The following is a 14,455-nucleotide window of genomic DNA, read 5'->3' as shown; positions in this document are numbered from 1 at the left end:
CTGAAAAAATATTGATGATAAGACCACAAGTATTTGCTACAAAATCGAACAAATCGAGCACGTCAAAAAGAAGTTAATCAAATGCATGTTTCAAGATTCACATGTTGTAATTAATAATACTGTATTTAAAATATTGAGATTTTAAAAATATTCAAAATTTAACAGTGACAACTGCTGAAAAATTAATAGAAAAACAATAGAATTATTGCATCAGATTATGAATATTCAGTTGCACTATTTGAATTTTCTGTATCATAGTAATATCTGTATTTTAAGAAATCATGTGAAAATCAACACCAATAACTGCAAAAAAAATTTAAATCAAGCCTGTGAAAAAGCAATTACACAAATAAATATGTGATTAGAATTTCTAGTTTGTATGAAAATATCACGATTTAAAAAACAATGCGGATATCAAGTAGCAAAAACTGTGGAAAAATCAATCGAAAAAAAACAGTAGTATCGTCGTAAAACAAACGATAATAATAAATACACAAATTGAATTTTGAGTGTCGTAATAACATTGGAATTTTAAAAACCATGAGAAAATCAGTTGAAGTAAGTGCAAAAGAAAAGATAAAAGATCGAGATTCGGAATTACAATGATATCCTAAACTACTAAACTCAGTGGAGCGACAGCCCATAGAGGGCTAAGGCCTACTGTGCCCATCTCAGTTTTCTTGACTTTGGGCTCTGGGGTGCATTAGCAGATGTTTCGGTCAGGTGGTCAGCCGAAAGCGGAACCCCCAGTGTTTAGTTCCCAAGCATGCTTGGTACTCATTTATCGACCCACTGAGGAGAGTCAAACTTGGAGGCTGAGTCAACCTTGCCCGGCCTCAGTATTGAACCAGGGACCTGTGCAACACAGCGTGAAGCGCTACCACTCAGTCACTGGCCGTCTTACAATGATATCCAGTGTGTTGAAATCTCCATGTACAGTTATCATATAAAAAATTCAATCTAATTGTAGTCAAATAAAAATCGGGAACTAATATATAATATTGATTAAATAATTCTTTTATAACAAATCGGAGTTTATTACTCATTTGAAATTAAAGTTTAGAAAGAATGAAAAAAAAAACACCATTTTTTTCCAGGGAATGATAATTTAAATGTTAACCATTTCAGAATTACTTTTAAGATCATCAACTTAATTACTTTTCTATTCATCTCTGTGTTTCATTAATTTTAACCGAAGTTATTACAGATACAAAGTTTTATAATAGTTAGTTATTACAGATATATAGCAAACAAAGTTTTTCTCAAACATATCTGCTTAAAAAAAAGTTGTTTTGGCACTGATTAAGTACTCAAAGATAAAAAAAAAAAGAGGGTGCTTGTAAAGGCGGTATAAATTTCGTGTTAACGAGAGTTTGTGTAAGGGGCGAAATGTAAATTTTTGAATAGCAAAATTCTGAGAAACTTTTTTTGAAATACAAATGATTAATTTGCGAAAGTCCGTGAATTATCAATCTTGAGATTCGCAGAATTCTGCAAATTAGCAGAAGAATCACATGCTTGATAAGAATAAAAATTCCCAATAATCAACTTTAAAATGAATTTTAAAAATCTAATTAAATAAGTCGAATATATTAAAAAAAGAATAATAAATAAATAAAAAGGATTCTACATATACATTATCACCCCTTACTATTTACATTCAAAATTGCAATGAATTTTTCTTTAAGAAAAAAAACATACCTTTGGCATCTCCAAGACTAGAAAATATATTATTGATTTTACAAAGAATATTTTCAGTGAGTTCACGAGATTTTGCTATCATTGGAAAACTATTCCAAATATACACCAATTCCTAAAAGAAATAAGTACAATATATAGCTTTAATGAAATATTACAAGTTACAAAATTATAATGTTAAGTTTTATAGTGTAATGAATAAAACAGTTTAACACATTTAATCAGCAAATAAATATATATATATATATATAACAATTGCATTCTATATACAGTGGAAAGTCTCGTATCCGGAATCGGTGGGACTTTTGGAAGTCTGGATATTAGATTTTTCCGTATAATAGACCTCCAAGGTAAACAAAGCTTAAAACGATCTGAATCTAAGAAGCAAAAAATAAATAAACATTTTTTTTCGGTCAATAATGTTTTAGTATTAAAATGATATCTAATCAATCAAAAACAAAATATTAGAAAAAAATAATTATTGCTTAAAATATAGAAAAGAAACAAAAATTGACAGTTATGAAAATATTAATTGCTCTCTCCACCATTTTGAACTAGAAGGATTCAAGCAAGAAGGGGAAATTCCTGTCATTCATTAAGGTGGGTAGGTGGAGATGAAAATTCATTTCCTCCTTATTTGTCATTCAAGTTGAGGGCGGGGCAATAACAATTTATTTTCTCTCCCATCATTGGCTATCAATCAAGCATAAAGGCGCGGCGTGCTGATTGGGTTCTCTTTATTTTTTCTTGTGTGACTGAAAGTGACTCTCCCTCCACTTTAACTTTCACTCTAATAAAACGGTTCCAGGGTATGCCTCTTTTACTAGCCAGCTGCATTGGAAAGAAGGAAGGGGGGACTCAGTTGTGCTTTTTTGAAAACAAATCTCCCTCCTTTCCTGCATTCCTGAGTAGCTCTTTCCTGCATTCCTGACCGTTGAGTGACCTGATGGTCACTCAACGGTATTGTGAGGTCTTCTCTTCCCCTTTCTGTTGATTTATGGGTTCAATGCATGAATCACTAGAAGCTAGAGAAGAAAAAAACATGTCCAAAGACTTTTTTTTTAAAAAAGAGAGGGGACGATAAGAGATGTTTGTTTATTTTGATTGTTAAAAAGACCCTTCGGGAAAAAGGACGTCCAGATATGGGACGTTACACTGTATATATATATATATATAACAATTGCATTCCATATATATATATATATATATATATATATAACAATTGCATTCTATATATATATATAACAATTAAATTTAGAAATATTTTCATAATATTCTCTGTTATCTTGTTTTCTCATTTAATACTAAAATAATACTAACCAATTAAAACCAAATAAGTCATTAAACTTACCAATGCTGGAACAATCAGTCGACCTTTCTGGGACACAAACTTGACAGATTTTCGTACTACATACTTTTCTAAAGGTATTGACTTACCAGCTAATCGTTGTTTTAAGCTTGGAACTTTCCTATAAAACAGCGCATAAAATAAACTGCTTAATATTTATAAAATTCCAGAGTAATAATTATAAATGCTATGTTGCCGAACAAAAGAGCTAAAAATCCAAAATGAGAGAAAATTATATTATTTTAAAAATTTATAATCATAAAAAGTTTTCGGCAATGTTATTTAAATATAGTCTTGTTTAATGACCAAGACCTTTAATCAAAATTATGAATAACCTAACGTAGAATGGAAATTAACAAAGTAATTAACATGAGCACTAATTTTTGTAACTGCCTGAATAATTGCTTCATAATATATGTCCCAGTTCTTAAACAATAGCCCTAACCAACTTAAATAATAGTGTTTCTAAACTTTACTATCACTTATAGATTATTGATAACCACATATTTAATGAGGAACTATTAAGGGTATGACGAAATAAACAACATTGCAACAAGTACATAAAATATACACAATAGTAGTAATTTCCTCAAGCTTGTTTTATTTATAATGCAGCTATAAAGGTATAATTGGAATGCATGTCAACCTGGTAATTTATGAACATGAACATAAAAAACAAATAGAAAAGAATTGAATTTTAAAAAATATTTTAATGATTTTTTCAGTTTAAATTATTACCATGCAGTAAGTGATTATTTAAAATTTTAAAAAGCAATATTTGGGAACAAAAATTGTTTTTTAAATAAAATAAAAAAAGACCATCAGAATCATGCTCCTCTAAATTACTTATGTCATTAAGAGTGTCCTAAGAACCTGTTTGTATAATTAGAAAACATTTTTAGTTAATTTATTTTTTAATTCTTTAAAAAAAAACAAAGATTAAGCAGTTTTGAAGAAATTCAAAAATATTATTTATTTATCAACTAAAGATATCTAAAAAACTATATAAGATGCAAGAATTTTAAATAGATTACATTTACAGATAAAAGCAAATGAGAAAAAAAGGCAAGCATTTCTATAATCATTAATAAAATAAATCTTACTCCATCAGTTCTGAAATAGTGCCTTGTAATTCTGTATTTCCTTCTTCTACCATCATAAAGAGAATTGAGGCATGAACATAAGTATAAACTGCCGGAGACCACTTACACTCTAATCTCAATATATCAGAGCATTTTGCTGCTTCTTTCCAATCACATTTAAAGCTGATCAAAATATAATAAAGTTCAACATCACATAAACAATGTATGTTCAAAATTATAAAAGCAAGAAGGTAATTAATTCTGAATATTACCAGTGGCACCACAACAATTCCCAATAACAAAGATAATGAAATTGTTTCCACTCTTGCTGAACATTAATGGACAGTTGATATGTGTCAATGGCCTAGATACACAAAATGTAATTTTTAGTACAACATGATAAATACTATCAATTTTACATGATTTATCATCTATAATTATGCAAATAATAATAAGTATAATTAATAAAATAAAACTTAACTTCTAAAAGCAATGAATAAAAATATTAATAAAAATGATATAATGAAAAAATAATCATTAAAATGCATATTATTAAAAGTAACAACTAAAAGGAGAGTTATTTTAATAGGAAATAATTATTTTTCACATCAGTAATTAAGAGTTGGTAGAATATAAAAGAAAAACTCAATATAACAGCAAAGCTGTCACGTATGTTTTTACTTGTCTTCAACTTTGAGATAAAAGACTATAATTTAAAACTTTGTTTTTTCATATTCCCAATTTTAGGCAAGTAGTATAAATAGCTGAGAGTAAAAATATAATTATTGTCATAATCATTTGCTTGGGATTTTTTCTTAGTTCATGTTACCCTTTAAAATTTAGTGCCATTAAGAATTCTAAATTATATAGATTTAATGTTGCAGTATCAATTTATGTAAAGTAACATGATACAAAATTGCTCAAATTTGGAAGAATGGGTTACATATTTAATATTTTAGATGGGGTCAAAAGATCAGTAAATAACAATGAAAAATAACAGCAAGTCCACATACATTTATCTCAGGCATAAGAGTAGAAAACGAAGAAAAAATCTGAAATGTCCTATTAACTAAAATCATAAAAAAATAAATAACGAAGTGTGTGTAATAATTTGCGCAAAAGAAAACATTTAAATTATTTGCATACTTATTTAAAGTCTCTATACTTTGTACTTAGACAGTCAAACAAACTGTTAAGCCTCAAATATATAATATGAATGAAGAGATTAAAATAATAACAGTAATAAAGAGTAAAATCGAAAATCACAAAATAGATGACATAGAGTCATTTAGCTATTTAGGTTCTATTGTAGATAAAAAAAGGTGGAAGTAGCGAAGATATGAGACAGAGAATAATCAAAGCAAGAACATACATGTTTTAAGGGATTACATAAATTTTAGAGAGAGTCAAATATTGAAATAAAGACAAAAATAGTTGTTTACAAAGCTATTGTTAGAGTAGAACTATTATATGGCGCAGAAACCTAGATACAGACTAAGATCGAAATACAAAAATTAGAAACCTTTCAAAACAAATGTTTAAGATTCATTTTTAAAATTTTCTGGCCTTACAAAGTATCAAGTCAAAATCTGTTAAAGAAAGCTAAAATAAAAACAATAGAAGATGAAATTAAAAAACAAAGATGGAGCTGGCTCGGACATATCCTTAGAATGCCCAAAGAAAAAATTACATCTGTTGCGCTTACATGGGCCCCTGATGGTAAAAGAACAAGAGGAAGAATCAGACTTACCATCCAGCGCATGTTTTGGGGCAAATTAAAAGAATGTAGAATATCTGGCTGAAGGAAGCAAGATCTATTGCTAGAGACAGGAGGCGTTGGAGGGAAATGCTAGAGGCCTTAAGTGCCCAAAGGCACGTAGAGGATAAGTAAGCAAGTAATAAAGTCGAAGATTTCACCAAAAATCTAAAATATCTAATGCATGTGTTCTATGGTGAATAGGCAATTTTATTTGTGACATATGCATGAATGCAATTATTTAACACCTTAAGTTTAAGAGATTTAAAGTAAAATATTCTGAAATGAATGTAAATAAGACAATATCCATTATACATAACTATACATAATACATTAAGAAATTACAATAAATCCACAGATCATTTAAAATGTAATTTAAATCATAAATTAATTGATAAATATATAAATGATTCACCTCATTAATTTGTCCTTTCAGCATTTTTATTCGCCCAGATAAGAAAATGAACAAAGCTGCCTAAAAAAAACAACAAATTCTTAATATAAATTATAATTGTTTTTCAGCAAAAAAATCTGGTTTTATTTGAAATTATAATTACACAACAACATATTTTATTATACCTTAAAAACAAATGTAAAATTTTTAAATTCCTTCACAAATGTTATAATAATTAAATGCACTAGGAAAAAAATTTTGTTTCACAAAAATATGCACACTTTACATGAAAAATAAAATATTTATGTAAAAAAAAAACATGTAAAACCAATAGTTTTAAACATCACATGAATCACTGATCTGAACATAATATAAGTATTTGTAGATTACAAAAAAAAAGAAACATATTTTATAATGATTGATCAGTGATTTTAATAAACTTATGATTGATGAACCCTGATCCTTCAAAAACTTTTGATTTTCCAAAAACTTGTAATTATAATTTTAATATTATTCAAAGAATTTTGTCTTAAAAAATTAAGTAGCTTTGTATTTTGCACCAATTATCTCATATAATCAGAATTTCACTTAGTTTCAAAAATCAGAAAAAATAATAATTCAAAATTTAGAGTTAAAAATGTAAAACAGAAATATTCAAAAGTATTAAAAAAGCAATTATATTTGAAAGTTTGATAAAAACTCACTTCTGGGTATCTGAAGAGCATTTCTTGTACTATTCTCTCTGATGTTTCTATGTCGCCATCTCCACAGCCTGGAATAAATATCAATATTGAATTTTATAACTTCAAAATACATTGAATAAATTTTGTTCTAAAACAAAATCTGAAAATATAAAGTTGAATTCCATGTCAACTGAAACCAGTAGTGAATTTTTAAAGTTTAAGCAATACCCTTGTATTTGGTATCATTTTAAAGGAGTATCAATAATAATTCAAAAGTTATTATTTGGAGTTATACATGATTACAGTAAAATTTATCATAAATAGAGAGCATTCATGATTTTGACTTATTCTACCAAAAAACTGTCTATTTTAAAGAATAAGTTATCAAAAATATTATGACTTTACATATAGATATCTTTATATTGTAAAATAAATTGTTCCTGAGTCTAATTATGCAGTGATTACCGTCAAAAAATTTTTATTTCTTTCTTATTTTTTAAGTCAAAAATTATCTCAAATATATATTTGTCCCCTCTGTTACAATTATTCTTTTAAGTTTATTTTATTCATTACATAAAAAACTTTTTAACTTAATATTTGGTTTTTACAATAAAGTCTATCAGTACAATCATATTATGTTATATTTTTGAGAAAAAAAATTAAAAAGGTGAAGACCACACAATCATAATTTCATCATATCCATCATCATAATCATACTCTAATCAAAATTTCTAAAAAGATATTCAGATACAGGTACAAAACATGAACTTACCAAACATATATGTGACCAAAGTATGGAATGTTACCAAAATAAGAGCACAGAGTGGTGACCTTAAACTTTCTTTCATGGCATAACCTTCATCAAGTTCTTTCAAGCCCAATTGCTAAATAAAAGTAAAATAATTAGACTATGAATAATTAATTTCATTAGAAAATGAATCAGTGTAATTTTAAAATTTAAATCAATTTTAATAAAACATTTATTAAATTTGAACCCAGTGTCATTTATAATAAAAGTTTTTTTAAAAAATAAACTTACACGGTTTCCAGAGAATCCGATAAATTCCAGAAGTTTCAAGACTTTTGAAGGAAGTTGAGAAATCATCTAAGCAAAGGTTAATAACATGCCTTTTAGTAAAATTAAAAAGTATGTTAGTTTTACAAAAAAATGCTATCCTAACAATATCAATTTCTTTCATCGAAATATTTTTAAAATAATATAATTGCTTTTATAAACAAAATACATTACCATTTTAAATTGATTTCTAATTTGCTGGATGAATTTATTTTTAGTAAAAGATGTAATACTTTTCATACATTTTTAAAATTTCTCTTTTCAAAAATGAAAGATAAATATTTCTCACAACTTTCAAAAATTAATAAAAAGTAAAAAGAAAAATGATTATACAAATAGCTGAAAACATTGAACAGACTGGTTTTAAACACTAAACATTAAAATAAATTTACATATGAAGGGTTTAGGGTTATATCATAAGCCACATATTCAAAATGTTGAAGAAAACTTCTTAAAAAATTCAAAGTAGGTACTAAAATGTTTCAGCATACAGTGCTATTTTTTATTGACAAAATATTAACCTTGTAAATTACTTATCTAAAAATTATACTAAAGAACAGTTTGATGTTATGTCACTTTTGGAAAAAAATGTGGCTTGTTTCTCACAATACTTCCCCAAACTCTACTTACAACTTACTTAATAATTTGCTTTTTAAAAAGAATATCAAATAATGCATGATACAAATAAAATATTGTGAGTTCATGTTTTCAAAAAGTTGTGAAAAGAACATTAAAAGAAAAAAATACTAAAATAGTTTTCATAATCATACCAAATTAAAAGTACCAACACCCATTCGAACACCACTTTCAAAATGTTTCTTTCTCAGCTCATTACTCCATTTTCTAGTCTCTAATATGTGCATACATTCCCTAGAAAGTTGAAGAGAAAGTTCAATTTATTAAATAGACAATTTGTGAATGAGTAAAAATAACAATGTGGCAAATTAAGTTTTATTTTAAAGAAAACCTATGTAGTTTTTCTTTGGACTATAATGATAACAATAAAAAGTGAATTTTCAATAAGCATTCAAGATTACTGTATAATTATTGCAGAAGAGCACATTAATTTCCTAGCTTTTTTTTTCTAAATTTATATTTTCAAATGCTTATTCAACTATGAAAAAAAAGTAACTATAAAAGAAAAAGGTGGAATAGAAAACTATATTTAAAGTACTTTTAAGCAATTTATAAGTTTTAAAATATATATTAACTAAAAATGAATTTCTAAATTTAAAAAAAAAAATCATTTAAATAGACTTACTTGTAAGAATGATAACAGGTTCGTATTCTTAAACTGCCTCGTACAAAATTGACAAGGCTTTGATCTTCAACAAATGTTAAAACTGCAGTCAAAAGTAAGCATTCAGCATAACACAACTCTGCATGAACTTCTTCTGCTCATTGAAAGGGAATAAAATCTTTTGTTTTAAAATTTCATTTATAAAAATAATACTTATAGCAAATAATAGTATAAAAGCGCTTAAATAATAAAATTTCTAAAAAATAAAAATTGAACATATAAAATTCACAATACAAAAACATTTATTAAAATAAAAACATAAATTTTACAAGTACACATTTTGTACAAAAGAATTAACCTATAAAATTATAGCAAATTGAAAATCAATTGTAATATTAAACATTTATTTAAATTAACATTAAATTTATTAATTTGATTTTATTTAAATTCAACTTCAGAGTTCAACAACATCAATGTTCAACTCCATAGTCTTGAAATTTTGAACCCAATCCGGAAGACAAAGGAGCTCCTGGATCAAGTACTGGGAGAAATTTTAACATTTGTGATGAAACTAACCGGCATTTGCATTACATGGAGAGGGAAACCATGAAATCCTCATATGATTAGCTTGATGGCAAGAAACTCTAACCCATGATGTGTCTACCACTGAGGATATTTTTCGTCAGCATAATGGTCGGTACAAGCCTGGTGCGGAATTCGTGTAGTAAAAATATATATTTATATAGAATTCTTACAGAAATAATAATTCTAATAAATCTGTATAGAAAATATAGTAAAAAGTATGAGTGTAAGAAGATTATGATTTATTATCGACCCTTATTGATTCTTATTATAAATTATATCCCGTACATAATTGCATACACTATTAAGAGTTAATTTTGGCAAAACCTTTAACCAAACATGGCGAAATTTTGTCACACTCTGTCAAAGTTCCCAATGTAAAAGCAAATGTGCTTTCTCAGTGAGATTTTCAAACAGATATTTAACAGAATTCAAATTTAGTTTAAAATCCAAAGTAATTTAAAAATTAACCACAATAGTTAATAAAGCAAATACTGACCCTCTGTATATAAATTATAGTCAGGTCGACGCAGCATCTTAGACATGGTATGCTTCTTCCTTTTCCTTTGGCAAACATCCACAGCCTGTCTTAGTGCTTCAGCTGCTTTTTCAATTTCTTTCTATAAAACAATTTCTCGAGAATCAAGTATATTGATATAAAATTCAATTTCTACAGTAATGAGTTTAACAATTATCTCAACTATTAATTAATAAATATTATACATACACTTTCCATAGTAAGAAGAGCTTGCATGAAAAGCATCGTGCCTTTTCCCAAAGCATGGTAAGTACTGATATGAGACCTATATGTTTTTTTAAAAATATATATATAGATAAACAGATAGATATTGTATATATTTCTTTAACTACTCCATGCATATGCTATGAAGAATAACAAAACAATTTTATAAGCATTTTTCTCATCTAATATAAAGTGAAACTTTTATTGTAAGCCCTAATTTAACAAGATTCCCAGATTTAACAAGAACAATTGGTAGTTTAATGTTAAAAAGCTCATAGAAAACTTTGTCATTAAAAGCATTACTTGGATTTAAGTAAGGTCTATCACAATCTTTTAAAAAAATTTGTTGAAGTAAAAAAAAAAAAAAAATAGAGTAAAATATTATTATGCCTTTAAGTAAAGAGAGATGAAAACTATAAATATTTTACGTAGAATAAGAATATAAAATGTGACTGATGATGCATAAAAAAAGACGCAGTGAAATATATTTTACTTTGAAATTCTCATTCTTCTACAGGCAGTAATAGGATTATTGTTGTAAAAAAATTATTTTAAACAAAAACTATCAATTAGCAGGAAACATTGAAAATACACATGAATTGTTTAAATAAAAAGTGAAAAACAGAGAAAAAACTCTAGTGACTGTTTTTGCAATTTTGATGTGACTGATGTTATAAATGTTAACTACATTAAAATTCTAATAACCTTTTATTAACTAAAAAACACTTAAAGACTACAATTCTTGATTTTATATCTAAAATAATTAAAAAAAAACTAAAAAAATTGATGTAGGAATGCTATTAAATGTTTATTTATCCATTTACTTATTTTTTGTTAAGTTTCCCTAATATGTATGTATCTTAGGACAAAAAAGCTATGAAAGTGGAATAACATTTTATGAACCAATATAATTATTAAAATAAGTCACAATTTGTTGAAACCTTTAATAACTTAATTTTTTTAAAAACAAACTAACACAATTTATTTTTACATTTTTAAAAATGCAAGAAGTTTATCTTTAAAACAATTTATTAACTTTAATTGTCAACCATATACTAAAAATAACTACCAAATTATTCAGTATATCCCAATTTAATAAGTGCAAAATATTTCAAGAAAAAATGTGGGTTAAACTTATTACTTACCATGACATAAGACTATCAAGAGCTGCAGCAAACTTATTTTGAAAAAAGAGATCCAAAGATAGTTTTGCTTCTTTAATAGATTCATCTAAAGAAGGCAATCCATCACTGAAATTAATTTAACAGAAAACAGTGAATAACTAAACGAGATAATAAAAAGTTAAGAAATTTATATATTGTTATAGTTATATATTGAATAAAAGTTCTTGATTTAAGATACAACAACACCTCTTAAACTAAGTGTATGATGCATTTTAAAGGGCATGAGTAGAAAGTATTTATTCAAAAAGATTAGAAGTTCTTTGGAGTGCGATTTTTTTTTTTCCTTCTTTAATCTAACTTTCTCTCTATTCCATTATTACATGTTATTATTTTTACAATATATTTCTATAAATAAGAAAAAACAAATAGTTGCCAGTACAAATAAAAATGTCAAATTTTTATAACTTGAATGTTACTAATAAGAATTTAATGAGCTATTTTTTGGTACTATATAAATTAATATTTCTTTGTTCACAATTTATATAACTTATAAGAGATATATATATACAATGGTTTGATTTTATCACAAAAATATATATATACAATGGTTTGATTTTATCATTTTGCAACAAGTAAGAGAATCAGTAGTTTCTTAATGTAAATAAATAAAAATATATATTCAAAAAATGTAAATATACTAACATGTGTAATCCATCTAAGGCATCTTCATAGGCCTAAAAAATAAATCAAGGAAAATTAATATAGTTATGACAACAAAAAAATTTATAGTAAATCTTACATGAAATGTTTAAGACTGTGTATTTCTTCCAACATATGTTTGCATTTTGGACAAACAAAGTCAAGTTAAATTTTAGAAGAACTAGAAGATTCAGATCAAAAATATAAAAAACAGAAAATATTAATATTAATCAATGCAATCTTGAATAATAAACTTGATCAATGCAGTTGTGGTGTCAGCTGACGTCACTTTCTGGTATCACTGATGAATCCACGATGACAGTCTTTAATTGCAAAACAGCAATGCTGCCGTCTCGATCCAGACGGATTATACAAAGATTTTACTTATTCATGTTTGCTGCTACTCTTCTGTTTATCTTTTGCTAGCATGTTATTTTATAATACTTATGTTTTATCGTTGGATTATTAAATATAGTTTTAAGTCATCGCGATTCTTTCATGGGTGTACCTTATCATGCACACAACATAATAAATGCAATCAAGAAACTAGATAAATGCAATCTATTGAGTGAAATCTAAAATATTGATTATCTGATTAAAGATAAAAAGAAAAAAAAATACAATGTTAGTCTACAAACAAAGAAAAACCATTGACTTCAACATATATCTAGTTTAAGAAAAAAAAAATCTTTTTAATGCCTATACATAACAGCTCTACAATTTTTAGAATCAGTAAAACTAAAAAAAAAAAAAAAAGTACTAAAAAATAATAATTGTTCAAAATTAAAAAATGAAATAATAATTATTGTTAATTATCTATTTTAACAAAAATGACAACAGAAAAAAAAAAGTAGAATTACATAAATGAGTCTACAAAATAATAAAAAAGGTAAATTTTTACTGATATCTTCCCCTCCCCCCCTCAAAAAAAGTTGAGACATCCTGTGTGAGAAAGTCTTTTTGCTCAATGGTGCTTTTAAAATTCTTGTATTGAAAGTTGGTAAGTGATAAAGCTCCAGATAAAGTAAGAGTATTAAGATAATTTCAAATAATTTTTTATTCAAACCACTATTTATTGAACATTACTTAATACAAAAAACTCTTTTTCCTCAGCATTTCCTTGAAAAAGCAAGAAAAGGCTGGTAGAAGTGACATTCACAAAACAAAGCAAACTGAACAATTGGTTGATGGAAAGAATAGTTTTTGAAGATTTGTCATTGGTTTTGCGTTGCGGTGAATTTTTATAGACAGAATTATTTATTCCATAATTTGCAGAATTTTTAGTCTTAGAATTGCACAAAATAAAAAAAAAAAGATAGAAGCAGTCACAGAGATTTATGCAAATTTACTAAATGACGCTTTTAAAACATCTATATTCAATATGAAATATTACAAAGCACAACAAAATGGCATTAAAATCTTAATTACAACGGATTTATCCACTTTAATTTTCAAATAATTACTCATATATACAGCTTTAAATGTGCTGAGTAAAACATGACCAAAATGCAAAATGTGACCTGCCTATGACCAAAGTGTTTGTGTTCACCTAATTCCCAATAAATTCTGAGTAAAACCGTTCATGAACTATTCATATTGTAACAAACAAAAAATAAACTATAAAAGTTTCCACTGAGCGAGCAGGTCCCGCAATATTCTTACAACACAACCTTGCCCAAATATACAATCTAATTTTTACATTATAAAATGTTAAAATTCGCAATTAATAATAAAAGCCAAATACAACAACAAGGATAATTCTGGTTCAATTTCAGGAACAGCTAGTAGTAGTATAAATCATTCACAAATTTATGTTTACCTCCTCTTCGCTTTCACTCCCAGCCATAATAAATAGAAATATAATAATTTTAAGTTTACATTATATAAAACTTTCTTCAGGCACCTTGATACCAAAACAAAATTTTACTTCACATTTCGAAGAAATACAGAAGCAGAATAAATATTACCCGGTTAAAGTTTCATAACAAATACCAAAGCGAAATTTAATGATTAGGCTGATTCTAGCTCGAGC

The 14,455-nt window shown here is 26.5% G+C and overlaps 1 protein-coding gene across 2 annotated transcripts in view; it reads right to left on the bottom strand.

The window, feature by feature from the left end:
• Positions 1-14,455, bottom strand: part of LOC107455100 (tetratricopeptide repeat protein 39B) — a 28,358-nt gene that overhangs the window by 7,778 nt on the left and 6,125 nt on the right. Inside the window, exons 1-15 of one of the 2 annotated variants that reach the window (XM_016072542.4) lie at positions 14,243-14,399; positions 12,427-12,458; positions 11,746-11,850; positions 10,586-10,661; positions 10,358-10,478; positions 9,298-9,430; positions 8,807-8,906; positions 8,001-8,066; positions 7,734-7,845; positions 6,983-7,050; positions 6,300-6,359; positions 4,401-4,492; positions 4,150-4,311; positions 3,050-3,167; positions 1,702-1,813 (exon numbers count right to left, since the gene is read on the bottom strand). In XM_016072542.4, the coding sequence (XP_015928028.1) occupies positions 1,702-1,813; positions 3,050-3,167; positions 4,150-4,311; positions 4,401-4,492; positions 6,300-6,359; positions 6,983-7,050; positions 7,734-7,845; positions 8,001-8,066; positions 8,807-8,906; positions 9,298-9,430; positions 10,358-10,478; positions 10,586-10,661; positions 11,746-11,850; positions 12,427-12,458; positions 14,243-14,269 (1,384 nt within the window). In that variant the 5' untranslated portion in view covers positions 14,270-14,399. Of the gene's footprint in view, positions 1-1,701; positions 1,814-3,049; positions 3,168-4,149; positions 4,312-4,400; positions 4,493-6,299; positions 6,360-6,982; positions 7,051-7,733; positions 7,846-8,000; positions 8,067-8,806; positions 8,907-9,297; positions 9,431-10,357; positions 10,479-10,585; positions 10,662-11,745; positions 11,851-12,426; positions 12,459-14,242; positions 14,400-14,455 lie in introns of those variants that run through there. The other variant, XM_087167744.1, reaches the window with a different exon arrangement.

Source organism: Parasteatoda tepidariorum, chromosome 7 (genome assembly GCF_982258835.1).
Source record: "Parasteatoda tepidariorum strain Cologne lab strain chromosome 7, Ptep-v5.0, whole genome shotgun sequence".
NCBI classification, from domain to species: domain Eukaryota; kingdom Metazoa; phylum Arthropoda; class Arachnida; order Araneae; family Theridiidae; genus Parasteatoda; species Parasteatoda tepidariorum.
Note: the sequence above shows the minus strand (reverse complement) of the source record. Positions and strands in the feature narration are given on the sequence as shown.